The sequence below is a fragment of the Nesoenas mayeri genome, assembly GCF_963082525.1.
Source record: "Nesoenas mayeri genome assembly, chromosome: 1".
Lineage (NCBI taxonomy): Eukaryota > Metazoa > Chordata > Aves > Columbiformes > Columbidae > Nesoenas > Nesoenas mayeri.
The window spans coordinates 67,963,211-67,990,380 of NC_137541.1; the positions used below are offsets into that span (position 1 = coordinate 67,963,211).

Below are 27,170 nucleotides of genomic sequence, written 5' to 3' on the forward strand. Positions count from 1 at the left end.
CTGTAAGCCACAGTAAAGAGTCACGATGAGGTGAGTGCTTTACAGATGCAACAACAAAAATACAGTCTATTGTCCAAGAGATAAATGTTTAAGTTAATTAAACATGTAAATCATAGGGGTCATAGAAATCTGTTTTGTTTTGGTTTGCTTTTTTTCAGAGTATTAAGTTAAACTTCCCATGGAGGACAATTTTTCTGAATCAAAACCGCTTTAATCCATCCTTCTTGTTGATATGAATACTGTGTGGAGTCCCTGCAGAATATCACTCTGTTGCTGCTAAAGAGCTAAAGAACATAATTTACATTTCTAAATCTGCTAAGAAGGTGTGATAATGGCTTCCTTTTAGTGCTTCACTACAAAAAGAGAGAGATAGAGAAGGAGGAAAGTGAAGATACTAGGTGTGAGTTCTCTTAATTTTTACACAGAATTAAATTCAGTAACCCTATCCATGAGTTATTCCTGATTTATGCTGATGTAAGTGAAAGGATTTAGATTCTTCAAGCAATGCATTTTTTATTTTAGCTCCAGGAAAATCTGAAATTCAAAAGCCTGTTATAACATCAAGAATAAGCCACTCTCCACCTCTACAGTCTCCATTTTATTGCTGCTGGTTGTGAAGGATCTCTGATCACAACAAGATTATGGATGAGGAAAAGGAATGGTTTTCAAATTCTGTTTTGGTTGCCTGGACTATTTCAGGGTAAAATGAACATTAAATATACTTACAATGTGCAAAGCCCAGGTACAGACAGATACAGCTTATATTCCTGAGTACAAACAATATCTACAAAATACACCAGGTATGCAACTGAACCGATCATTGCTTGTGCTGTGTATTACTTAATTGGTGGGGAAAAAAAAGAATTTTTTGGAAGAGTTGTTTCACCACTGCATTCTGCCTGATCACTTTTTATAGGCTTTTCCAGCATTTGAGTCTCCAAATGTTTCTCTGGAATAACATGTTTCCTTGTATTCTGCACATCATTTTCTGTTGTGCCAGCAGAGGAGCCAGTGGGAGTCAGTCTTTCAGCCAGTTCACTCCTCACTTCATCAGTCGTGTCGTTCCAGATATTTTCTATAATAATAAATAAATAAAATGATAGAGTAAGACTGCAGACTCTTAGCAGTAGATAAACACATGATCACCATAAATTCACCAAAAAAAATCAGTTGAATATTTTCTCTGGGATCTTACAACCACCATTGATGCATTATTTTGCTCTAAAAGTGAAGTGCACTATGGTGTGGTGTCAGTTACCAGAACTATGTTGCTATCAGGAGGGAAAAGATCTTTCTGTGTCCATCTTTAGTACTGCCAGTCTTCTTGCTGGCAGCCACTACAAAACATAAGTAATGGGTTTCTACAGAAGTGAGAAATAGTGGCTTTATCCACCATGTTCCAGCAACCATCTCTTATCTGCACGCTGTGTTCTATCACCTCACCTTATTTCAAACAGATGATATTAAATACAAAGAAATACCAAACACTGACATAAATACACTTATTTCTTCAGGTAACACATGCTTACGAATATTCTCTTTTTTCTTTTCTGGTGTAGAGAAAGAGGCATCACTCAGATTCCTTGAAGACTGTGTTTTCTGTTTTGCTCTATATATTTTTGGTTCCTGGATCCATGCATGCTTCATTGCTTCATCGGGAGTCATGCGTAAGGCAGGTTCCCACCTTAAAACCATGGTAGACAAATAGTTATTTAACAGTAGCTCTAGCTGAAAGTCAGTTTAAGCAAAAAGATTCAGTATTGTCTCCCAAGAATCATGTCATGATGACACTGTTTGAAACAGAAGAATTTTAACTGAAAACAAGGAAAAATCTTATCTAATCTTCTCCATCCTTCTAAACTTTTTATTTACTTCGGCACTGTGTGCTATGCTAATTAAACCTTCTGCAGCATCAAACCGTTTTTAAATACAAAAATATGCAATTCACAGTGTTATTAGGGCAGGGATCCTACACAATATTTGTTTCAAGCTTTACATGTTCTGTCCATACAAGCTCCAAGAAAGGGAACACAAATGAGACATAGGGTAATTAATGAAAATATGTCTTCCCTAATTTAACTGCACCTGGAACTACTGTACAGACTTAGTGTAACAAAACATATGAGATCGTATTATGGAAGTGAATTTTTTTTATTATTTTTTAATTTTTTTTTAAATCTCTACATCAACTTTATCCTCTCACAGGTTTCATTCACTCAGTTCTCACACCCGCATACTCACAAGTACCAAGTGTTCTGGCCAAGATCACTTGTGTGTCACATAGAGGACAAGAGCTGTCAGCTACTGAGTCCTCATCACATCTCTGGAGTTGTTCATGATTGGTGATGATGCCTTTAGACGGATCTATATCCTCTAGGAGTCACCTGCTGTTTGAGCATGGTTCTTCAGATCAGGACTTTGCTAAATTCAGTTTCCATAAATGTTAGGAAAGGTAGCTACTTGTGGTCTGGTTTTCCTTGTATTTTGGGATATATGTTTGTTTTCCTTTTGGGCTAACAGGAAAATGAATGGTGCATGTGATATTCTGCAACCTTGTTGCCACGCAATTGCTGTGAGCTTTGAGATTTTTCATTGTCGTGGTCTCATCAAAGCACAGATGTCCTGGCTGTGACATGGACAACACGTTCCCCGATTTCACAGGTGGGACCAGTGTCTTCTGTTCCAAATACAGGCCATTCTTTCAAACCCTCTTCTGCTGTTTCTTCCAGTGTTCAAACACAGATATCTTACCAGTCATACTGCATACATATCAATCCTAATATCTGTGTTACTAATCTCTATATCAATTGCAGATTATTTTGTTCTGATTTGTCTAATCTCAGTGCTGTCCAGAACTGTGCAGAAATAATGTAGGAAAAAACCCAGATTCTTGTCATCACAAAAGCTGAGTGAATTTTTTTTGGTCTGATGTTTTCATACACAAAACAGCTGTATACAAGTTAAACAAAACTATTTGTGAAGTCATGGCAAATGTATCAAGCTGCTTTGAACAGACAGAGATTGGCAACTGAAAAAGACAAAATAGTTCAATTCTTTTTGTCTCAAAAAGGGTTTTCATTCCAAACCTTGCTTCATTTCTTTGAAAATTTAAACAAGCCTAACATATAACATTTTTTTCCTGCATGGCCTGAAATGACTAGTTTACAGGGTCTTTTCGCTTCACTGAAATTATTTTCTAAATGTTCTGATTCATCCAGCAAACCAAAATGGATCAATGACTCATACAGGTTTAGCACACAGCGAATATTAAAAGCAACCTCCTTGTGAAACAGATAGAGATGATTTTTAAATTTTTATTTTTTTACTGTAACCACAAGTTAGCTCGGATTTCCTTTGGAAATTACTACCAAACTGCTAGAAAGGAAGTTACAATCAATGCTAAAGAAGACACAAAATACTAGCCTTGCATAAGATACAGGTAATACTAGGGAAGGTGTGGGATCAGTTTCTGCTGCCATTACATAGCACAATTTAGGATCCAAGCTGACCCCAAAAGTGTTACTGCACCTATGCAAGACATCAGTATTTCAGGCAACCAGACAAAAGTTTCTTCTTGCATACTCAGCCTTTTAGTTTGATGGATAGGTAAAACCTCATTAGTAACCATCTCCTAAGCAAAAAGACCTATTAGCAAAATGACACCTCATACCAGCTGGGTCCATGGGGTCTCACCCTGTAAAACATTCAGTAACCTGACTGCCTTGGAAAAGACACATGATCAAGTTTGAGCCACGAAATAGTTTGTTTCTCTCACAATACTTCATCTATTCAAAAGCCCCATTTACTTTGTGATAACAGATAATGCTGGTGACATTAAATCATGTCTCTCTTGCCCCACACAAACACACAGACACTTTTCCACTGACGCTCTCACTGTCAGTGTGATTCACTATTGGCTGTGGATCTCCCTTCTTGGAGATACTCAGAACCCAACCATACAAGATCCTAAGCAACCTGCTTCCACTTTGCTCTGCTTTGAGCGAGAGGGTGGGCTAGATGACTTCCAGAGGTCACTTCCAATATAAATTATTCTGTGATACTAGGTTAAAAGTTCCTGGCATAGAGAATCTTTGGGATTTCTACCTTTTGTGAAGCCTGTCAACAGTCACATGTTATTTGCACTTTGCAGTTTACAAAATCATCAATTTCCTTTAAGAAAATAGCTGCAGACCACTTGTCATACTAGGTATTCAGTAACAAAATCCTTGACTGGAGTAAAGTCAACAGTTTATCCTAGAAATGACAGGATCTGAGACATTAGACTCTTGCATTCTGAGCTCCAGTGATTTAGAAAAAATTATTCCAATCAAAAGAACAGAAAAATATAGTCTATCAAATAATTCTTGAAATGTGCAACATGGCTGCTGACGATGAAAAATAAGTATAACTATAATAAGGAGAAAAGGGCTTAAATCAGCACACAAACTATTACGTAACATGCTAGTAACCGTGCTCAGTAGTTCTCTTCATCAGCCACCACAGGCAAGAAGCAAGCAAAAAATACCATTAATTCTGGGATGGAGATATGTCTGAAAGCACCTTGCCTTTTTATGCTTTGCTGAGGGGGATGTGTATGGGATATTGGAGCTAAAGAATCTAATCTCACCCAAAGGAACATGCAGGCAGACAGCAAGATCTTTGTAAGCAGATATCCAAAGAAGCAGAACTGTTTTCATACATGTACCACAGCCTATCACCTGATTGCCATTCCCAAGGCCTAGCACTGAAAATATAGTCAAGACATTCAAGCCAGCTAAGTCAGCTCTCAAGAGAACTCCTGAAGGAAACCGGAAGATTTTCTTCCCACCAGAGTGGGAGTTAGATCTAAGTATAAACTCAACTTTGATCTCCAGATACGCATTGCCTTGGGACAGTACATTAATATTATCTGTGTTATCTGAATGAACCTTTTTCTTAGATAAAGCAGAAAGAATTTAATACAAAGGCCTTAATTGGTAAAAAATCTTTGCTTTTAGAGTTTAGTCTCCAGCATCAGAAGATCTGCTTTTAGATATGATGATGTCAACTTTCTTTTGTACGTTGCACTAAGCCTATTAGTCTTTTTGTGCAAAGGTTTCTCCCTGCAGTAAGCTGTGAATAATAATAGTTACCCAAATGCTACTGTTAGGAATAAACAAACAACAAAAAATAACAACCAAGAAAAGCCCCAAAACCCGAGAACATCCCACAAAAAAAAAAAAAAACACCCAGCCTTTAAGCATAAGACAATGTTAGCAAAGTTAAAACTAGCCAGCTGCATGTAAGTCAAAACTATGAACTTACATAAGACATCCTTTCAGAAAGTCCAAGAAACCAGCATCATGGGTTTTCAGCACTGTGCTTAGGTCTTTGGAGTCTGGGCATCTCTTCTTTCCCTTGCTGTTAGTTGTGGATTTAGGAAAACCTTTGGAATCTTAAAAAAATAAAGATGTGCTCAAATAATTATGTTAAAAATCCTCACTACATGGTTAAGAGAGTTGCAAAACCAGTACTAACAAAACCCACTAACTCCAGTTTTGCTCTGTTGGATTGAATTGATAGTCTGCCAGTTTTGTGGCAAACAATATTTGTTATATTCTAGAGACTGCATCCTACCCTGATTTTTTTTTTAAATTTTGTGTAATTTCCCAAGTCAAATCATACCCAGGGGAAAGAGCCTAATCTAAATTAGTTCCTGAAGCCCACTGCATTCCTTTTAGAAATAAATTTTTTAATGAGTAACAGTGGAATGGATTTCCCAATCCTTTCCCTTTCACTTTGGCAAGGAGAGACCCCTTAAACCATGAAAAGCACGGCACTGGGTTCGTTTCTAGGCTTCATGTTACCCATCTGCTTATTTTCAATACATCTTTCTGAGAGAAGTTTCGTCAGCTAAGAAGGAGCTAAGGGTCTCTGACCCAGCTCTCTACCAGTGACATGAACTCCTGATTAACTAGAAGGGAGGAATATTGCAAGGACAAACAATCAGAAACAGTTACCAAAGAATGTTCGCTTTCTTGATGCAGCCTGGATAAAATCAGCTGGTGGAAGACCCAATACCTTCAAGACAGAAATCGAAGTCATGGAGTTACATTTCACAAACATACATAGCAACTGTCAGGAGAGATGGGCTATTTTACTCTCGCCCATTAGAAAATAAGCTGAACATAGCAATTTATTGTGAAATGTCTATAAACCATTTCCTCTTGTGTCATTTTTTGTGGAAGGAATTGATGGATTAGAGAGATCTGTACACAGAAAATGTGAACTATAAGGAATGACGCTGGCTTCTTCAGTACCACAGAAGACTCTAAGAACAAACACTGTTAATGACACATGTAGGTGGCCATATGGAGAGATATTGTCTTTGAACAATCTTCTACAAACTAACATGACACTAGAAGGATCAGAACTTGGGGCTGAGTTCAACATCAGGTTGCAGTTTAGTGATCAGTATGGAGGAACTAACTGTCTTACAGTGGGTCAGTTTTGTACCACTTCTAATGTTTGCACCAGGTAGGTGAGCTGAGGTAGGAGATGGGACGGTACATTCCTAAAACTCTTTGGAAAACAGTTACAAAGATGACAGAGCCAAACTCCTTGGTAGGGGCAGACAGTGTAAGAAGGGGCAACATCCACAAATTGTGGCTTGAGAAGTTCAGGGTGAGTATTAGGAAAAACTTTATCACAAGGAGAGTACAGCAGCAGCTGAGCAGGTCACCCAGAGAGTTTCTGCTCAAGCTTTTGAGGTTTTCAAGTTTTGCAACAGAAAAACATGGCTGACTAATCAAATGTTAGCAAAAATATCTCTTTCAGCAGGAGTCTGGACTAAGGAGATCTGATTTGACCCAAACATATTTGATTTCTACAAAAATATGAGCCTGTTATGAGCAGATTGCTTTGTTATGAGTGGATATGCTTCTTCTATTCTAACTTCTCCATACAAATTCTGACCAAATAATTATATTTTTCCTTCAGAAACCAGACAGTGAGTGTACAAAGAGGCGTTCAGCACATGAAATGGAAATAACAGGTTTGTGTTAGAGGTCATCCTCTCAAAGAGCCCTTTGACTGTAATAAACCTCCCTCTAAAAGGCCCGCCCGTAGTCAACTGTATTCTTCTCTTGAGATTCCTCTTTGTTTCTGGCAGTGTAGTTTATCAAATGAGTATGCAGTTCCAAAGATAAACCCAAAAGTTACCTCCATGATGCAAGCAAGTTGGTCAACTTCATTTTCCCCTGGAAACAGTGGGTAGCCTGTGTAAAGCTCAGCTATAATACAGCCTAAGCTCCACATATCAACAGCCATAGCATAAGGATGACCAAGAATCACTTCGGGTGAGCGATAAAACCGGCTCTGAACATAGGTGTACACTATATCAAAACAAAAAATTAGACAAGAGGCAAAATATCATAATTGGGATAGAAATGTGGATTCAAGATATTACAGAAAAGTGAAATACATGTTCAGGCATCACAGAGCATCATATATCTACTCTATTGATTAAGTGACATTAAGGGATTGCTTACATAGGCTCTGAAAACCTTTTCTAACCCCATCCTAAAATCAACAGTTGATATGCTTTCCGCTATTCTATTTGGAAATTGTTCTACAAGTTTCACTGAAAGAAATTATTCTACTAATGCTGTGATTCAGCTTACTCCATGTCTGTTTTCCTATTTGGAGGTCTTCACCTTGCATCAATCAACAGTTCTTCACTTTCACAGGCTTGCGCTGTATGAAATACTGATTTCACTAACACCTAGGGAATATCTCCTACTGCCTTCTTATTTCCTTATTAATGCATTATAGCCCCATACAAAACATCAAAACACCTCATTCCAAGACTGAGACTTATCATAGTGAGTAGACTGATTCTTTTACCTCTTGTCATTCAGACAATTGAACACAATTACATAATGCAAGCTCTGTTATTTTTTTATTCCTATCTTTCTGATAGTTACTTTGCTTATATTTCTGCATTTCTTTGTATCCCCACATGTTCAACAACTTTCTGGAAGGAAAATGCCCTGAAAATTAGGCACTGCACAATATGTGACTAAACCAAATCTGCACAGTTAGAGTACCATGGTGGCAATCTGTGCCCTTGTGGATTCGACCAACTACATAATTGTTGTCTGCTTTTTGTCATTCTTGTCACAAATAAATAGCTGACCTCTTGTTTTCTATTCTCTAATCCTCCACCACTTTGAGGGTTGTACCAATTCTTGTTTCAGCTGATCGAGTCTCCTCAGTCATGCTCCATCTTTCACTTGTTTTATGTTTCAATTTGTTACTCTGTAAATATTTCAGGCCACTTCTCTGATTACCTTTTACTTAATGGGCCAACCTAAAATAATTACACACTCCTATAACACTGGGATATAAATCTGAATCCCAAAATACAGATGAACTGGTTTGGCTCAATATAAATAACAATCTTTCATAGGAAAAATATGAGCCATTTAAGACTAGTTTTGTTTTTTAAGTTAATAAAATGCAGTGCAGATTTCTTTACTTATTCTTCTTTTTTTAACAGATCATATTTGCATTCCTGATTAGGATATCATTCTTGCTTTATAATATGTCTATTATGTCAAGATTTATTACTAGGTGAATTTCTATACATTCATTTCTCCTTTACAAATTTTGTTCTGTTATCTCCTGCATATTCTACTTCAATATTTGATAGGAATAACATAAGACAGAACTTAAACTTTCTAAACTAAATGCATAGTTCCTATTGCCCACATTTCACTCATCCAAAAAGTACCAATTATAGTTTAACAATCTTGTTAAGAAAGGCTCTCTGGACCTGATAAACTCCTTGTTAAGTATTGGGATTATCCTCGTAGGCCTATTTCAGCTAACCACTCTTGCAAATGCAATTCTGATTTCAAAAGGAGTAGAGGAGCTGATCAGGTTTGGGACAAAGAAAAAGCACAGTAATAGCTTACTTGTCTCCTACCAGTGTTTGTTCCACCACCAGTGGCTGAATAGTTAATCAGATTCTAATTAGCTCAACCAAAGAAAGTTTTTACCCATTTTTTTAAATTAAGAAAGCTTATTAAGAAAATTACATCAACTTGACTTTTCTGCAAACCTCTTTGGTGTTCATAGCAGCTTGATCCAAAATCAATAACTTTAACTGAACCTTGGCCTTTGTTGTGTAATAATATGTTCTCCTAAAGAGGAAAAAATCACAGGGGAAAAAGGGTTTTAACACCACATCAGGTAAATGAACATTTTGGAAAACAAATAATGCATAACACATTGGTTTTACACTTATCCATGTAATAAAAGCTTTGAAGTACAACTTCCTTGGAAACTCATTTACTAACATGACTAGCTATCCGTTAATGCGCAATTAACCAAAGCAAAGGGGAGATTTGTAAAGTTACCCAGTTTGAAGGTTAACTGGACATGGACACTGGTGTCCCTCACGTACAGTCCAAGCCACTGCACACTGAGAAACCTTGTTGTGTGTGCAGTGAGCTCCCTCAAATTCACTGTGGTTAATCTAGCAAAAGGTAAACTCCATCTGGTTGCTTGCTGTGCTAAGTTAACGAGAATCATTCTTCTGTAACCACAGAAAGCCCCTGCCCCACAAATGGGTTGTACTTCACAGTTCTTCCCTCTACTGCTTTCAATGTTCTCCAGACTCTCTGTAAGCACACCATGCTCTGCCTTCCAACAGTGGGATGTGGAGATCCCAAGGTAGTGATGGACAGAAATGGTAGGGTTCTATGGGTGATGAGATGGGTGCAGGTGGGTACAGCACTGTGTGCCTACAGCTCCAGCTGGAGAAGTGACTCAAACTCTTAAGAGCTAGCTCAGGAATATTCACATGGATGAGTAAACATAGCCTATTAGCTTTCTTCTGACAAGCTGAATTTCATCCTCATTAAAAATCTATGTAAATAAAGGATTTCCTTTGATTTCTCTTCTGATCACACAGTCTTCTCCACTTCTCAGCAGAGAGATGGCTACCTTTATCAACTAGTTTTAAAGTGATTATACGTAAAAGCTTAGAAGGACAGAGGACACCTTCCTGTGTAGCCTCGTCTAAGTGTTCCTGCTCTGGCAGGGGGATTGGACTAGATGATCTCTTGAGGTCCCTTCCAATCCCTAACCTTCTGTGATTCTGTGAGTAGTTCTCAGGTTGATACCAAATAATGACAAAGTAGTTTCCTCGGTAATTAGTGGATTCGTAAGGAAATGCTGTGCATGATAGGAGGGAGAAGCTGCTACTGATGAAAGTAAAAGAGTGACTTTCACTTCCCAGCTGTTCTTCGTTCTGTCACAGGAAGAAGTATCCTCTCTCTGCAGCTACCTATCCCATCATGCTCATGGTAGGACTCTGTCTCTAAAACTGAATCTCCCACAATGCAAGGGAGCTGGTTAACTGCAAAACCAGAGTCTGGGAGCAGTGATTACCAAGCATGGAGTCCAGAGAAACTCCATACACTACTTTATGTTGAGAAATATCATAGGATGCAGATGGAATAACAGATGTGAGTTTTAGGCAACATAAATTAAATTCATGAAACTGTACAATTGTAGAATGAGAATGAAATTATCTTTTAGTTAACTCACTAAACGTTCAATAATATGTTATTCCATTTAAATACAGACTACGCTCATTGATTTGTCAACCTCATTCTTTGTCAGTGGCTGTCTGGAAAGAGATTTCCCATTGGACTAAAATGTTTCTGATTAAGATATTTTGGTTATCTTGCAAGCCTTGCTTCTCACTGCAAATTCGTCTTGCAAAAATGTTGGCAAGACAATGGATAAAGACTATGTGACTCTTCTGACTTCTGAGTCAAGATACATTAAGCAAAGAGAGAGGAGAATTTAATCCTTAGCATTTTTACTTGAGAGCTTATTTATTTATTTCTTTATTTATTTATTTATCTATTGATTCATTTGCCGTTTTGAAAAAGAAATCAAGAGAAAAGCCTGCCTGAAATTAAAATAGAATTAAAATACTTCAGAAATCTCAGAAAATTGCATAAGTTTAAGATTGGGGTTTAAGGAGAATGGAAATGTTTCACCTAGCATGAATACCTAGCAGATAGACCAGCAGGAACTCGATCACAGATGTTCCTCCAGAAACAGGTGAGCACCCTAAAGTACTATAGAACTGCTTTGTCATTTACTAAGCTACTTAATTTTATAATTATGCATACAAAATTAAATAGACTTAATGGGATAATTTGAAACAGACTGCTTTGTGAATATCTCTTTGCATTATAATGTCCCTCATATTGAAATACTTAATTTCACAGGTACTTTTTTGTTTCTCTCAGCAAAAAGTCAATAACTTAATCTAATTCGTATTTGCATACTTTTTGGCAACCACATGATCTCATATAATAATGCAGTGGATGAACTGAATCAGTGGAAAGAATCACTCAACTCTAGTACTAATACAGTCAGAAATAAACTCGTTTCTGTATAAATACCCTGTTGAGCTTAAGGATTCTTCTGAGAGTTCCTCTTGATCAATAAAAAATGAGATTAAGATAATATATTCTGTAAAGAATAACAGGTTATTAAATGACTGTACTTACAGGCTTCAGATCACAGTGAATGATTCTTTCCTGGTAGAGCACTTGTAAACATCTCAGCACACATTGAGTGAAGTGTCGAATTAAAGACAAACTGAAACCTTGGAAATTATTCTTTTTTATCAGCTCATACAAATTTATTCTGTGAAGGTTGCGGGGTGGAAGAGAACACAGAAAGCAGAAAAGATATTAGGGAACTTATTTTTAAAGGCATGATGAGTTTACAGTGCATTAAGAGGATATTTAGCCTGTCTTCCTACATGAGAGAGGACTCATGCAGAAGAAAATGTCTTAGCTATTTTCCTTCTTGAGAATGCTCTTCTGCATGTAGTATGCACAAACATTTCCCTGAGCCTCCAGATCTAAAGAAGGCATAATGTCAGTGGGCTTGCTTGCTTGCTAAACGTCGTGCTATATTATGCAGCTGTGCTGTTTTTCATGCAGAACAACAATCATCAAAGAACTGGGAGAAACAGATTTTCTTCAGTTTCCTTTCATTCTCATTTGTCTTCGCTTTGCCACCTCGTGTAAATCCTTTTTCTCTAAAAAGTCCTTAATCAGCATTAAAACATTCTGGATGAATACCCACAGAAATTCAGGTTCCGTTAGGTTTTTGTATTCCTGCTGTCACCATTGGCTCCTCCCTGTAGTGCATTAAATGATGTTGCTAACTTCTCTCAAGTGTGGCTGGCAACATGTGAGCCCTACCCTGAGACCCCAAGGGCACCACCAGCCCTGATGTCCCTGTTCAGCACACCTTGGAGCCCCTCCACATCCCCAAGGCCCAGGACCCGATGTCAGCCCCCTTGGAGCCATCACCCCCTGCCCCAGCAATGCCACAGCAGTGCTAGTCTCCAGCTCCCCACAGCCCTATTATGGGTCCCACCAAGGTGGTCCACCCGCAAGCCCATGTCTCAACCCAGCCTTGTCCCATCCCTGTATCCAGGTCTGCACTGCCCCAGTGCTCTCTGGCTGCCCTGCTCCTGCCTGTCAGACCCTGTCCCAATGGACTTGAGGGAGCTCCCATAGGTCCCAGCACCAGAGCCTTGTGGAGCCCCCAGCCTGGCCTGCACCCTGACTAGTACTGAGTGCTTCATGTGTGGTCATTCTTCAGAGGAGGAGATGGCCACAGGGATGGTGGCTATGGAAGTGATGCATAAGCATGTCCTCAGAAATATCTTCTCAAGACGTGTCCTCAGCAGGACCACGTGTATCTGCAAGGACATAAACAAGTGTAGCTTTCTGCCTTCTCCACTTGTACACCACTGTAGTCCAGCAAGGCCCTTTCCTTCAGAAGCAAGTTACCAGACTTGATGGAGAAGAAAGTTCATTAATTAAAGAGTTTTCACTGTATTTTAGATTAAATAAAAGTTTCACCAAAAAAATATTTTTATATGGCAACCAGTCTCCAGCTCTTCTGTGAAGAGCTGAATATAGTGTCTATCCTATGAACATTTTCCTACAAGCTTCCAGAGCAGCCTTCTGAAAAGACTGGTCTGTGTCTTCCCTGAAGAGAAGGAGTCAACTCTTAGCCCTGTGTATCTGAGCGACACACTCACATGCAGCAACACAAGGAATTTAGGTCTCCTTGATACCGAGCCTTCCATTTGAGGATGAATCTTCAACAAGGGTTATAACGTGTGCAGCAGTGAGAGCTCTATTTTAAGGGATAGGGAGCTATAGGTAACCTCCATAATTCCCAATTGATGCCCTGATTGCAAGGAGACTGGTGAATAAAATAACCTGCCTTCTCTAAAATTTCTCCAAATTTCCTCCCAAGATGTGTCCTGCATCACAGGTTCATAGAAAGCAAAAAGCAGCTGTATTTTAAAATTACTTAATATTATTCGTATTTATATACCCTGAAGTTTACCAGTCCTGAATTCATTGTTTTCCTCTTTTCCCCATAGGTCTCTCAGGGAAGAAGACTTCAATGCACACCACAGAAAAAAAGGGATGGATCAGGTCTGTGTGAAGTTTGATGGGGCCTTTTTCCATTCACCTTTGATGTCCAAAGGCTCAGTTATGCAGTTTGTATTTAGAGATTATTAGTTTCTTGTAACATTAAAAGCTACAAATTCTTCCGAAGAAGACATAAAAATTAAAGCTTGTAAGGCACAAAATCTACAATAGTCCTTAAGATTTGTGTAAAAGAAAATATATACTTCACCCCAGCAGTTCAAAGGAAATACAGAAGTGATTGCGAAAGTAGAAGTATTCCTTCATGTGAATGATATTGTGAGTATCATCTTTGTCCTTCTTCAGGAGAGCATCAAGGATCTTTACTTCTACCAAAGCCTGGCTGTGAAATCTGAAATAGCACAGGACATTGGACTGGCAACATTAACTTAATTTGTATTTCTACAAATGCTACAAACACCACAATCTTAGTGTAAACTCAACATATGGGACAATGATCAAAAACTTACCATTCACCCCTGTTAACTAATGTAGCTTTGATTCATTATGGTTGTTTCCTAGTCTAAATGTACTGGCCTGACATAGCATTTAAGAGTAGTTATTTTGACTTGTCTGAAAAAATGCTTTAATGAAAAACAGTTTCAAAGGAGCTTCCAGAGTAAAATCCTAGTGCTTTCAAAGTCCATAGGAATGCTTCTGTTTACTCGGACAGGACCATATTTCACACCTCCCAGAGTAAGACAGTGAGTTTTGAAGACCATCTTTACCTTCAGTTTTCATTGAGGGGGAAAACTGAACAGCTATAACTTGGAATACAGCTGTTCCTGGACTCAACAGTATCATTCTCATCTGCTCCATTGTCTCTGGTTCAAGCTAAACTCAATTAAAAATTTATAACTGGTCACATAAAGAGAAGAGGTTGCTTAGGACCATAGCCAGTCTCAGTCATGCAGGGCTGGTTACCTGGGCTGTGCATTAGCTGTGTCAAAGAGACCTTCTAAGTCTGGAAAAACTGTGCCTGCTTTCACAGACTGTGTGTGCACCACACTCAGGCCAATTCTGAGTCCCTGACATCATCGTTGTTCACTCTGTTCTCACTGTGTTTAATGAAAGCCTGATGTACAGGTAGTTTTATTTTGCTTTGTCCACATTATCCCAGATTGTCACTGCCTATATAACAAAGAGCTGATTGTACTGATTTAAAGTCAACAGTGGTCTTACCTTTTCTTATTCCTTATTATTTTCACTGCCACCAATTCATTGGTTTTATGATCCAAGCATTTAGCCACCTGCCCAAATGACCCTTTCCCAATCACTTCCAGCACTTCATATCGGTACGCAATGTGGTCATGTAAAACCTTCGAAAGAAAACAAATAGTTCAGGTCCAGGTAATATGACAAAGATCAGGCTTTAAAGTAGCTTGTGTGTGTGTGAGTTTGCTGTCTATGAAAGATGCTGGACTGATAGCAAGTGTGCAGTTCATGTACTTGATAGCAAGTACATTAAACAAGGGTGACCGAGAAAATAACAAGTGCATGCTTCATGAATCCACCTACCTTGGATCATTCCTGAATGAGATGCAAAGTGGGTCTGTCTTTAGGATTCTCTTCTGAGTTTTAAAGAGATTGGTACTGATGTTTTCACTATGTGAATATTTATCTTCTAGAAACAACATTTATCTCACATAGATCATTTAAGGGTTGGCAGACAGTCACTACAAACTTAATGAGCTGAAAATGAATACCATAATTTTTCCACTTACCTTTAAGTAGGAACCATGCTCATCATCATAACAATTATTATTCTGGGTTTCAGGCAAACCTTCAATCTTTTTAGCTTCCAGCCCAAGAAACCATAGCTCTGTATAATTTAAAATTTCTTTTTGCTCATAGACTGTTAACTGGTTTCTAAAATTTTTCAAAGCTTCTAAATCAGAAAAAAAGAATATAAAACCAAAAATCAATAAAATGTCAGAAACCTGATGGCAAATTGCTTTTACAACTGCACATTTTACAGTAGAGGATGCCACTTTGAGCAGGAGGCTGAGGAGCTGACTGTTAGAGGTCCCTTCCAACCAACATTCCTATGATCCTACAACGCTGACATTTTGCACAAATTTATGTTTCTTTTTCTGACTTACAGTATCATATTCAATAAAGCATTCATAATCTGTCAGCAAGACTTCTAAGATTAGGTAAAAATTATTTGATTCTGAGGAAAGTCAGCTAATTCGATGTTTCTGAAAACCCCATCAGTTGTCTGCTTCAGCAAGCTTCATAGCTTACATGTTAAAAATTGTATGTTTTCATTAATTTGATTGTCATATTTATATAATTGCAGTAAGTTTTAGTTAACCAAAGCTTTCAAATACCTGTTTTTCTGTTAGAAAATGTCAAGTTCAGATGCATGAGGTTAGGAATTAAATAGGGCCCAAATCTACTGTTCTCCTAGTTCAGATTCTTCCCGCACAGAAACATTTCAGCTATCCTAACACCTCCACTTACATAATTTAAATCTAGATAAATAATCAGACAGTAGCATTACAAATCAACGTGTTCTCTAAGCATGCATGTGGGTGTTTTGTTACACAGTGGCAGATCTTCACCCACTAATGCAGGGATGCTAAACCATTTCACAGCAAAAGGCCGTTACTGTTTGTTTTTTTTCCTATACTCCTTCTAAAAATAAATTAACTCTGCCAGAAACTTTCTAGATCTGAGAACTCCCAAAATGCAATTTAGCTCACATAGAGAAAATGTGACACAGCTACAAGCAAGTGGGGAAAGTGTCTTAACACTGTAAGAGAATATTGCTGTCACTTACATGACCTGTCATGAGTCAGACAAATACACATTCTTTCGTTTAATGCATACTTCTCTCATTTGTATATTTGTGTTAGTCTATTAATTCCCCTATTGCTTAGATCCCTGAGTAAGATTTTGAGAAATCAACAATCCTACCCATATTCCATTCCTCCAAATTGTTGACTAAATGTTTCAGTAGCCATTTAGCATTGGACCTCTGGTTACTGAATATCCTGACTGCACACACTCCCTATCTGGTCAGACAGCCTATCACTCCAGCCTTTTTAGCATGCTCTGTTGTATTCTACCTGAAGCTGTCATAGGCAGTTTGATGCTGGCGCTTTCCAGTTCTGATGGTTTTGTCTGGACTCTGGTATCACTTTCAGAAAGAATGTCTGGAAGGTTAAACTGGGAAAAATTGCCTTGAGTTCTGTTTTCCTGCCAAGCCAAAAAAAAAAAAAAGGAAATTGGTAAATTTTGCTTTCAGATATTTTCATGAACAGTCGGCTGATTTGCAATTATACAAATATATACAAAAATATATTATTAAAAATGCTACAACCCAAAGACAAAGCTGCAAAATATTTATTTTGGATTTGCTGAGTGTCAACTTTGTGACAAGACAGAACAAGTGTGCTTGGGGACTAGAAAACCCTACTTACCCAGAGAGCAAATTCTGCCAATAGCACTAGAGGCTATCAGATGATGGAAAGATAAATTTCTAAATAAGAGAAGGAAGTTCATCTTTCAGGTTAATTCAATACATGGGCACTCACTTTGTAGAAATGCTACAAAGTGCTGTGGTTTGATTAAGTTGCAGTAACTCACATGAGCTAGGGTAGTGTCTGAGTATGGTCTTCCTAGTAGAGAGGGCAGGAAAGATAATCTAATAGGTATTAATCATCTCAGATTTTATTTGGCACATCCACTGGAGAGTTGTGCTAGAATCTTTGAGATGGCTTGTGCAGCCCACAGAACTGCAGGGACACCAGCTTGGCTCTGCACACCCACATTTGTAACAGAAACATCAAGACTGGCATGAATGGGAAATGAATTGGCCTGTGTGGGTATGGAAGCACTTGAAGGAACAAATTGCAGAAGAAAGGATATATAGATGTCACCTTTATCAGCAGGTCATCGAGATCTCAGCACATGTCAATTCTCAGGGCTCCCAGAATTGGAAAACAGAGAACAGGCTACAAAATCCAGCCATGAAGAGATGATGGAGGGTCGGAGATAAAAGAAAGCCAGAGAAGGTGACAGAAGACAGTGTGTTCTGGGATAAGGATGTAGTGTGTGAGGGCTCAGGCCATGTTCTCATCAGTCCCTTCACTGAGGGGAAAAGACTCAGCTGGAGACATTGCATCCAATGGATCAATACCTGACTGAAGCTTCAGAGAGGGCTATGGCTTCTATGAATGTAGGATGAGGAACAAGAACTGCTGAGCATGAACAGGATCCATCTGATGAAGCAGGCAAGAGTGTCTGCAAACAGCTTTGCTAACTTTGTAAGAGCAGTGTTTAATTAGGTACATCAGGGAAGAGTCATCATTACTTAAAAAAAATTACCCTGATATTCATGGGGTAATTGAGTCCCCTCAATACTGTTGAAGTGGCAAAATCATTCTGGGAGGTTTCTGAACTGTGTTCTTAATGAGAGTGATCTGAGATGTGCTGCTGGACCTGATATTCACATGCCAGGAACAACTGGTTGAGGATGTGAAGGTCAGGGAAGGGCAGCTTTGGTTGCAGTGACCATGTGATTGTGGAATTTAAAATCCTCAGAGAAGTGAGACAAGCAGTAGAACTACAAACTCTGATATTCAAAGAAAGCAACTTTTGGCTTGTTCAGGGATCTTTTCATCATAAACCCATGGAAGACTGCCCTGGAGAGTAAAGTAAATCAGGAAAACTCACTGATTTGCAAAGTCAGTCTCCTTAAAGCACAAGAATAGTCCACTCCAACATGCAGAAAGTTGAGTAAACATTGCATGGATGAAAAGGGAACTTCTGACAAGGCACAGAGTAAAGAGCACAAAAAATGTGGAAGCAGGGATGCATTATCTGGGGTACATGTAAAAGACACTACCTGAACATGCAGGCATGTTTAGGAAAGTCAAAGCTCAGCTGGAACTGCAGCTGCTAAGGGATGTGAAAGTCAATGAGAACAGTTTTTGTAAGAACATAACCAGCAAAAAAGGATAAGGGAAATGTGAATCCACTGCCCAGTGGAATTTGGGACCTGATGAGCAAGGATTTGGAAAAGACCAAGGTACCCAATGATTTTCATTGGTGAGTTTTGCCCTCAGGCCTCTGAAGTCCTGGAATCTAGAAGCAGCATTTGTGTGGAGAAACCTTACCTGCACTAGAGGAACATAATTAGGGACCACTTAAGTAGCTAGATATACCTAAGTCTGCAGGACAAGATGGGATGCACCTGAAGGTGTGGAAGAAGCTGGCCAATGTCATTGCAAGGCATCTCACTGTCATCTTTGAAAGTCAATGGCAATTGGAAGCAGTTTCTGACCATTTGGAAAAGGTAAACATCACATCTGTGGTCAAAAAGGGCAAGAAGGAAGCTTCAGGGAACCACAGGCTGGTCAGCTTTACTTCAGTCCCTGGCTGGACTATGGAACAGTTCCTCTTGGAAGCCATTTCCAACCAAATGAAAGCCAAGTTAATTTGGAACAGCCAGTATGGATTTGCCAACATAAGTTGCAAGCAAATAGTGTCTGAACAACTTGACTGCTTTCTCTGGTGATGTGATTGGCCTGGCCAATGAGAGAAAATGAGTGGATGTTGTATACTTTGACTTCAGCAAGATCTGTGACAGTCTCCCATAGTATCCTTGAAATGTAAGAAGTGAGATATGAACTACATAAATGTTTCATAATGTGAGTGGAAAATTGGCTGGATGGTTGGGTTCCAATGACTGTCATTGGTTACCGGTGGCATCCCTCAGAGATCAATATTAAGGCCAGTACAGTTTTGTGTGTTTATTAATGACTACTCATGAGTTCACCCTCTCAAATCTGCAGAACACAGCAGAGCTGATATCCAAAGGGACTTCAGCAAGTTGGAAAAACAGGCTATATGCATCTTCTAAAGTTGAACACAGTCAAATACTACAACCCGCACCTGGAACAGAATATGCCTGTCCAATAGGACAGGCTGGGGGACAACTGAAAGGGTGTAGCTTTGCAGGGAAGGGCCTGACAATCTGAACATGAGGGAGCAGTGTGTCCTTGTAGCAAAGGTGGCCCAACCCACCCTGGGCTTTGTCAGCAAGAGGATAGTCAGCAGGGTGGGAGAAGTGCCCCCTCCTCCCCCCATTTCAGCATTTGATAGGCCACACTGGGAGTACTGTTTCTAGTCTGGGGTCTCCTAGTACAAGAAAAGATGGTGATCAATTGGAGTGAATTCAGGGAAGAGTTCAAGGAATGGTCCAGGGGCCTGGAACACATAATGTACAAGGAGAGGCTGCAGGGAATATATTCATTTGGCCTGCAGAGAGGCAGCTTCAGGAGTGATCTTACTGCTGTCTAGTTGCTTTACAGGATGGCATAGAGAAAGCAAAGCCAGACTCTTCTCAGAGGTGCATGGTCCTAGGATAAGATGTGTATGTGGCTAATGGATCCAAGTTGCAACAAAGGAAATCTTGATTAGATATTATGAGAAACATTTTTACTATGAGAGTGGTTTGCTACTGCAACAGGTTGCCCTGGGAAGACGTGGACTCTCCATCCTTCGAGATATTCAGAACCCAACTAGACAAGGCTCAGAGTAACCTGCTCCAATTTTGCACTGCTGGCAGTGGGAGGTTGGGCTAGATGTCTTCCAGAGGTCCCTTCCTACCCAAGTTATTCCTAAATTTATTTATAATTCCTCATTGTTTGTGAAAGCCCTGATCACTCACAGAAGTGGGACAGGATGGAGACACAAAAGATCAGTCTCTGTCAGTGTCAGAGGGTACAAAAGCTATATTCAAAAATCAGTGCATGGTTGCCAAGAAAAGAAGAATGCTGATGATGTAATGATGTACAGACAGTGAATGTACGTGGGATTTGTGAAAAACATGAGAAAGAAGGAATTCCAAAAGTGAAGAAGTGAAGATGAATTTAAAAACTTCCTGTGATGCTGGATGTCCATTAAAATATTTGGAGATACACACAACCATGCTGGTAAGCAATTTATCTATTTGACTCTTTATAGTTCTTCCCTTTTTTTTTTTCTTCTCTTTAACTATGGCTGAAAACAGAAACTGATGCAAATGTTGACACTAAATTATTTCTCTCTTCCCACACACACGTGATGCTTTGCCACTGACACTCTTGTAGCAGTACTTAGAGAGAGGCTGATTAACCAGTCAAACACAAGATGTGTAAGAGCTTTATAACTCACCTGAAAAGAAGGGAGGACATTCTGCAAGCTCTTATTTGTTAGCTGAGGAAGGCTGCTTTCAAAGGGGGGAGGGTGTGCAGTGTCTGTGACCAAACCATGCTTTGCTTGACCTTCCAGATGTGGGAAGGAAAGAACACTGCGACTGATTTTCTAAACAGAAAGCATAAGTAAATATTATATAAAAATGTACAAAGCAATTCGATGTAACACCTTAGAAAACTAGAGGGATTTAAAACCTTGAAAATGTGCATGGTTCACTTCTGGCACATAATGGCGAAGGGGAAAAGAGCAGATATTTCCTGGCAGCTCATAGTTGTACTAATGGGCAGGGAGAGGTTGTCCAGGCATTGGGCAGCCTGGCGCATTTTAGGGCATGAAAGTTTCCCCACAAGAGCATCTCCACCCAGCATCAGAGCAGTGACTCCTTCAGCTGGAAAAGGTGGTTGGGCTTGGAAACTGAAGAGCTGTTCCAGGCAGCAGGACTCCTCAAAGTGGGGAAAACAAGCATATGTAGGACAATAAGCAGGCATGAAGAGTAAATGACAGGCAACACCATTAGCTATTCCCAGTGGTAGAAGAGAAATCGGAACTGGACTGCTGCCAAACACCGGGTGGGAAAACAGTGGGAGGGTCTTCCCTGCACTGAGGTCTCAATATTTCCTTTCCCCTCATTTCCCATGGAGTTCACTTCGACCAGGCCCCTTTGTTGTATTCTTTGTTAGTGAGGAAAAGACAAGCTCTGTGCAAAATTTACTGAAAAATAAATTCATTTGAAAACTTCAGGTTTAGTAGTCCTTCCTTTAGACTTCTTCCATTTATTATTTGCAAAACATTTCTATACCACTCATTCTTTAAAGTCAGTTATTTAAGGATGTTCTTGGATATCTAAAGTGAGAGAAATCTAACTCTCAGCACCAATTTTTGAGGTAGACTATTTGTTTGGCAAATAATAAGAAATTATTTGAAACACATCTGAAATAGTTCAACTATGCACTACCAAATGCAGAACAAGATCCAGAGAGTTAAGGCTATAACCCATATAAGTCTGTGAAATTTTTGTCATCGGGGAAGGACAGAAACATATTTGTGAGGCTTTTGACAACAAAGGAGAGGTTTGGTCTTTTCTCAAAAAGCAAAGAAACAAAGCTCTCAATCCAGCCAACCTGAATGAGTAAGTTTTCCTTTCCAATACTCTGTAAGAAAATCTTTAAAACCTTAGAACTGAGATTCCACTGGACTTTTCATGAAAGCTGCAAGAAACAAAAGTGGCCAGGCAAAATAAATGCCTCAAATACTACTGAACAGGCACTTATAGTCATACAGCTACAGAAGAAATGGAAGAGGGCAGGGAATAAAGGACTTCCCCCTGCTCAGATTCGTTTATCATAAGGGGCCTTTTAGAAAACAAGCATTCAGATATTTTTAAAGTCAGCTGAAGAGTCACATACCTGATGGAAGACTCTGTTAGATCCCAGATGATCTCTCTCTTGAACAGTCAGTTGAGACTGAGAAAATGCATCCACATGGGAAGACTGCAAACATTAAATGATGCTTTAATAAAAATTATTCTGGGAAAAAAAAATACTCCTGAAATATCTGTATGGTTTCTGTGTTTCTTTCCTTTGTGGCAATGCCTGTGCCAACACAGTATGTGAGAGAGAACCACAAAAGCTGCTGATAACGCTCTATGCTCCAGCAATTCCTTTCCCAGTTGAACAGCTGTTTTGTGGGCAGGTGCAAAGACAGCTTGCTTTCCCTGTTATGCCTCTCGGCAGGCTTGATATGTCCATGTGGTCAGCGGAGGGGAAGGGGGGGGCTTTGCAACCCCTAAATATATGCTTGAAAGCAGATAGTGGGTCTGCTTGGAAAGGCAGCTTGAAACTGTGTCACAAGGTGGACTGTGAGCCCTTCCATTGTTAATAGCAGCATTAAACCGATTCAACTTGTGGTAAAAATTTTATAAAAACACAAATCAATGTTTAAATTTACTGAGATATAGAAAAAAATCCACTGGTTCCAATGGACAGATAATATTAGCAACAAATACAAAAAAAAAGAAACATGGGGAAAGTGCTCAGTAGTGCATCATTTTTAAGTTTTTGCTGCTGCTTTTGGCAGCTTTTTTTATAAAGATAAACATGATAAGTAGCACTGTACATTTCTGTCCAATAACAGACTGCAGTGAATTGCAGAAATCTTTATGATAATTTAAGATACTGAAAACTGTGTGACTAAAGCAGCTTGCAGCTCTGCTCTAGAGGCTGGAGTAAACCCCACTGGGCTTGGTCAAAAATGCTCCCTTGTCCCTGGGCTCTGAGGCAATGTCATTCCACTCACAGCAAATAAAAAACACCTTTATCCATGTAGACACATCAGCTCCACTATTGGTGTTCTGAAGTTGTATAACAGCAATATTTTCTTTAGAAGCAGAGGAACTTGGAGCAGGGAACTTTAATTTAGACTTTCAAAATAACAATTTTGCAGTCAAAATTATCTTATGGATGTGAGCCGCAGATTAAAAATACTTAAATAAAGCAGCATGGTATTTTTGTTTATCTGTTGTGCAGCCATGGCCTGTACCTGCCATGAAGTCTTGCATGGGCAGAGCACCTGCTGATGATAAAGTCTTTGCTCTTTGCAATGACTTTTAGCCTATCCGGTGCCAGTATCACTGCCAGGGCATCAATTTTTAAAGGCTTTTGTCATGAACTTCAGTTAGTCCACATGAAAAGATGTTTACATGCTGGAAGGGTATGCTTAATGTGTTTTGTGCTGGCTAGTGTCATAAAACATCTGCCAAGATGCAGCCTAGTGACACTGAAAGAGCCTCTGTCTGATCCTGAAAGAATAAGGGACAACTCAGATTAGACTGCTGCATCTGTGCTGATACACTGCATATACACATATATATATATAGGAGCTGTAGCAGGCGAAGGATGCTTGTGTACAAACTGATCCATGCACATACAGTGATCTCAATATATCCAGGGCACAGCAGCATTGCTGCAAAGGTGCAAATTAAGCTGAAGACTCATGTACAATGGCTGTGACACATCCTGCTTTCGAAGTATGGAATTGGTGTTCAGGGAGGCTGTGGGGTGTTCATCCTTGGAGATGAGGTTAGAGACCTCTAGAAGACACTTCCAAACTAAGTGTGGAGAGAGAACTCGTTTTGTAAATCTACTTAATCACATGAAGGAAATGCTGCCCTTTGACATGGAGGTTCAACTGTCTTACCATCAACCATGAAGACACCACTAACGCTGGGCAGACTAGCTAGAAACTGCCCTTTGGACAACTGTGCTATTAGTGTCCATTGCAGGTATTTTCTCCTTTTCATTGAAAAGTTGGAGGGAAAAAAAAAAACACCCCACACAAATAAGTAAAGCTTTCTGAAAGCTTAAAGGGTAAACTTCATAATCACAGCAAGCTGAGAACAGCTCTGGGTTTAGCTTTATTATGCTGATTGAGTACAGTCTCAGATAAAAGGTTATTGATATCTGTGGAGCAGAGGAGAATATCAGCAAAGGGAAAGGTAGTAAGACTGGTCTTTGCAGGACATAGTAATTCCCATCTTTGGAACTGGAGATCAGCTAGTCAGGGATAAGGGATTATGTGCTGTAAAAACAAAACTTCTCCAGGGTCACCACAACAAATGTCCCCAGAAGAGAATCACTGCATCCTACATATGAATGTCCTAGAGCATGAGATACTTTGCTCAGTGCACCAAATATCCTTGTGGTCACTATCCTTCAGTGTGAATTTGCATAGATACCTATGGAAAATCCAGTACCAGACTATTTTTGCAGACAAACACTTCACATGCAAACTAAATTTCTGCATTTCAAGGGAGAATCCTGTTTGTTACAAAGATGAGTCTGTGATCCACATTCATAACTCTATATCAACTGAGCTCCTAATAGGACTATTAATTTTAATGCATGATATACTTTTTCTCACACCTCGTGTATACTTTACTCCCACCTAGTTTCATCTTTCAGTTTCTGGAGCTGATCAAAACATTACACTCCATTTAAAGACAGTTTCTTGATCACTTTGTGCTTTTGTAAATACAAGTCATTATGAAGACAGGATTTTAGAAAGAAACAGCTATCACTGAAAACCAAAGAAACAGTACATACCTGTAGAGACTGCAGAGTCTTCACTCCAAAATGGCATTGTATTTCAAAATATATTGTATTTATTAAGAGAGCATGAACCATTCACAAAATGTCTTTAAAACACAGCAAGAACTAAGGAAGCAGGTAAGTGAGCATGAAAATGTGCTGCCAGAATTCAGAATCTATGTAATGTGCATTCACTGGGGAAGCATTAGCAAGATTTTGAGATGGACATTTCTCCTTTTACTCTGCAAAAGCAAAGTCAGTCCATTAGCCCATAGCTGTGCCTTGTTTTAATAATGGAAATCTGCGATTCTCTTTGTCTCTCTCAAAACCTGCTTATCAAGGGCTTATAGTTCTTCAGGACTCTTTGAGTAATTAATTCAAACCCCCTTAAAATCAATAATTTATCATCCTCATAACATTCCTCACAAATGAGTAAATAGCATAATCTTTTATCCATGGAAAAACTCATCCGTGCCTACAACAGTCCTGCCAGTGGCTGAATGGGGAGCAGGTGCATTAATCAATTAGTCTGCACAGTAACTTACTTGATAATAATGATCCAGATGACCCATCAGCTGCTGCTCCAGCATAGCCCTGTATATCTAGTGTGGGAACTACAACTAAGCTCTTGTGACTGGCTTAATTCTGGTGGATGCATCCTAAAGAAAAACTGCAGCAGCTCTCAGTGTTCCATTCCATTTCACCCCTGGCTGTCCAACTCCTACAGCACTTGGCCTGTCCTACAGCTCCAATATTGCACTTCAACCCCAAACTATCATCTCCTGCTCTTCCAACCCTTCAGATCATGTATTATTGGCCATTACCTTGATAATTCCAGTTATCACTCAACAAACAGAACAATGTCCTCATTTACTACCTCATCTGCAGTCATAAGGAGTTTTAGGCACTGAGCATACAGCATTCTGCAAAATCAGAAATTGTGACACATTTTTATAATTCCTAAAATGTCAGCTTATTTTTTTCAGTTTCTACTTTACCAAAGAAATCAGAAATGTACTAGAATTTTAGAAATTATAAACCACACAACTATGAAAAATATAGACTCCTTTGTCTCCTCATATAAATGGGCACTTTCTTCTCTCTGTCCTCTATCAAAAGTGAATAAAGCCTGTAGAACACAGAGAGACTGCAATGTAGGTGTTAAATCACACTATATATTAAAAAGCCATAGCAAACGCACTCTCACTCACGTAAAATACAGTAGGAACATAAACATTTTCCCCACCTTGTCAACTATTTCTGTCAGCATAACTGCAAGATCCGTTTACTGCAGGATAGAGGTTGTTTATTCCATTCAGTGAATGCATTTCAGGAAGCCCACCTTCATCTAGTCAGAGCGTAGCAGGATCAGTTTCATACACAGTTCCCTTATCAGAAAAAAAATGGATAACCCCTCTGCTTGGCTTCAGATTTAAATTTTTATCCCGGAAATATGCCAGTGACTATTAGCTGCTCTAGTATTCTTTTGGTGGCCATCTGTTCCCTTTCTCAGCCTCCTTCTAGCCAAATATAATTTTCCATATTTATCATGGCAAGTCAGTAATAAGAAAGACAAATATAACAGGATTGGCTGTTCTCCTTGCTGTCTCAGTCTGTTCTTTCTCACTGAGCTCATGTGCTTGTGAAACCAAAAATCACTTGAACTTGTATTTTTTCAAAAATTGTCACAGCAACCTTGCTATACAGTAAGTAAAATCTACTCACCAAGACTGCCAGCCTGGAAAATGAAAATAAATTAATACCTCAAGGATTGATTTCTCATTGGACATCATTGTTTCATCTACTGAAGACCAAAGTGTGGCCCCTTGGTCTGTGGTTCTTGTTGGCATCAGTGCAGAGCTCCTCTGCCTTGTGAGATACTGAGTCTCTCATTTTTGTGTGGATAGTGAGACAGAACTCATCTGCCATCCTGTCTTTCCTTTTCCTCTTCTGGGTGTTGTGCCTGTATGCCTGTGTTGGAACACTGATGGAGGCACCCCTATCCCCCCAAACATCTCAAGGGAATATCTAAATATCTAAAACCAGAAATACAACCTCCTTCGTACAGTCAAGCAATGGCATGTTCCCTGCTGGTCTTAAATCTGTCAACAACCCAGAATAGTTCTACTTTCACTCAGAAACCAGGGTTTTCAAAGAAGAAATAGATGCTCACCCACAGAAGCTATTCTAGAAGGCTACCACTTTTAGTGATGCTCCTGGAATGAGCACCACTTTTCACAGTCTGGTCAAAGGACTAGCAGCTTTTCTTTTGTACTCATGGCAGTGCAAGCAATGCCCTTGCCCTTGCCTAATATAATCGCCGAGGTGCACTGTCCTCAAAGGC

General features: G+C 39.3%; 1 protein-coding gene across 1 annotated transcript; it reads right to left on the reverse strand.

Annotated features, from left to right (window-relative positions):
• Positions 1-836: 836 nt before the first annotated feature.
• On the reverse strand, positions 837-26,096 carry DYRK4 (dual specificity tyrosine phosphorylation regulated kinase 4; the record flags this gene model as incomplete). Its single annotated transcript, XM_080361202.1, has 14 exons — positions 837-1,075; positions 1,530-1,684; positions 5,305-5,434; positions 6,000-6,060; positions 7,201-7,373; positions 9,104-9,185; positions 11,577-11,715; positions 13,744-13,884; positions 14,715-14,851; positions 15,257-15,420; positions 16,607-16,736; positions 20,700-20,849; positions 22,148-22,231; positions 26,073-26,096. The coding sequence occupies 14 exons, from the start codon at positions 26,094-26,096 to the stop codon at positions 837-839; spliced, it is 1,809 nt and encodes a 602-aa protein (XP_080217328.1).
• Between the last annotated feature and the right edge of the window lie 1,074 nt (positions 26,097-27,170).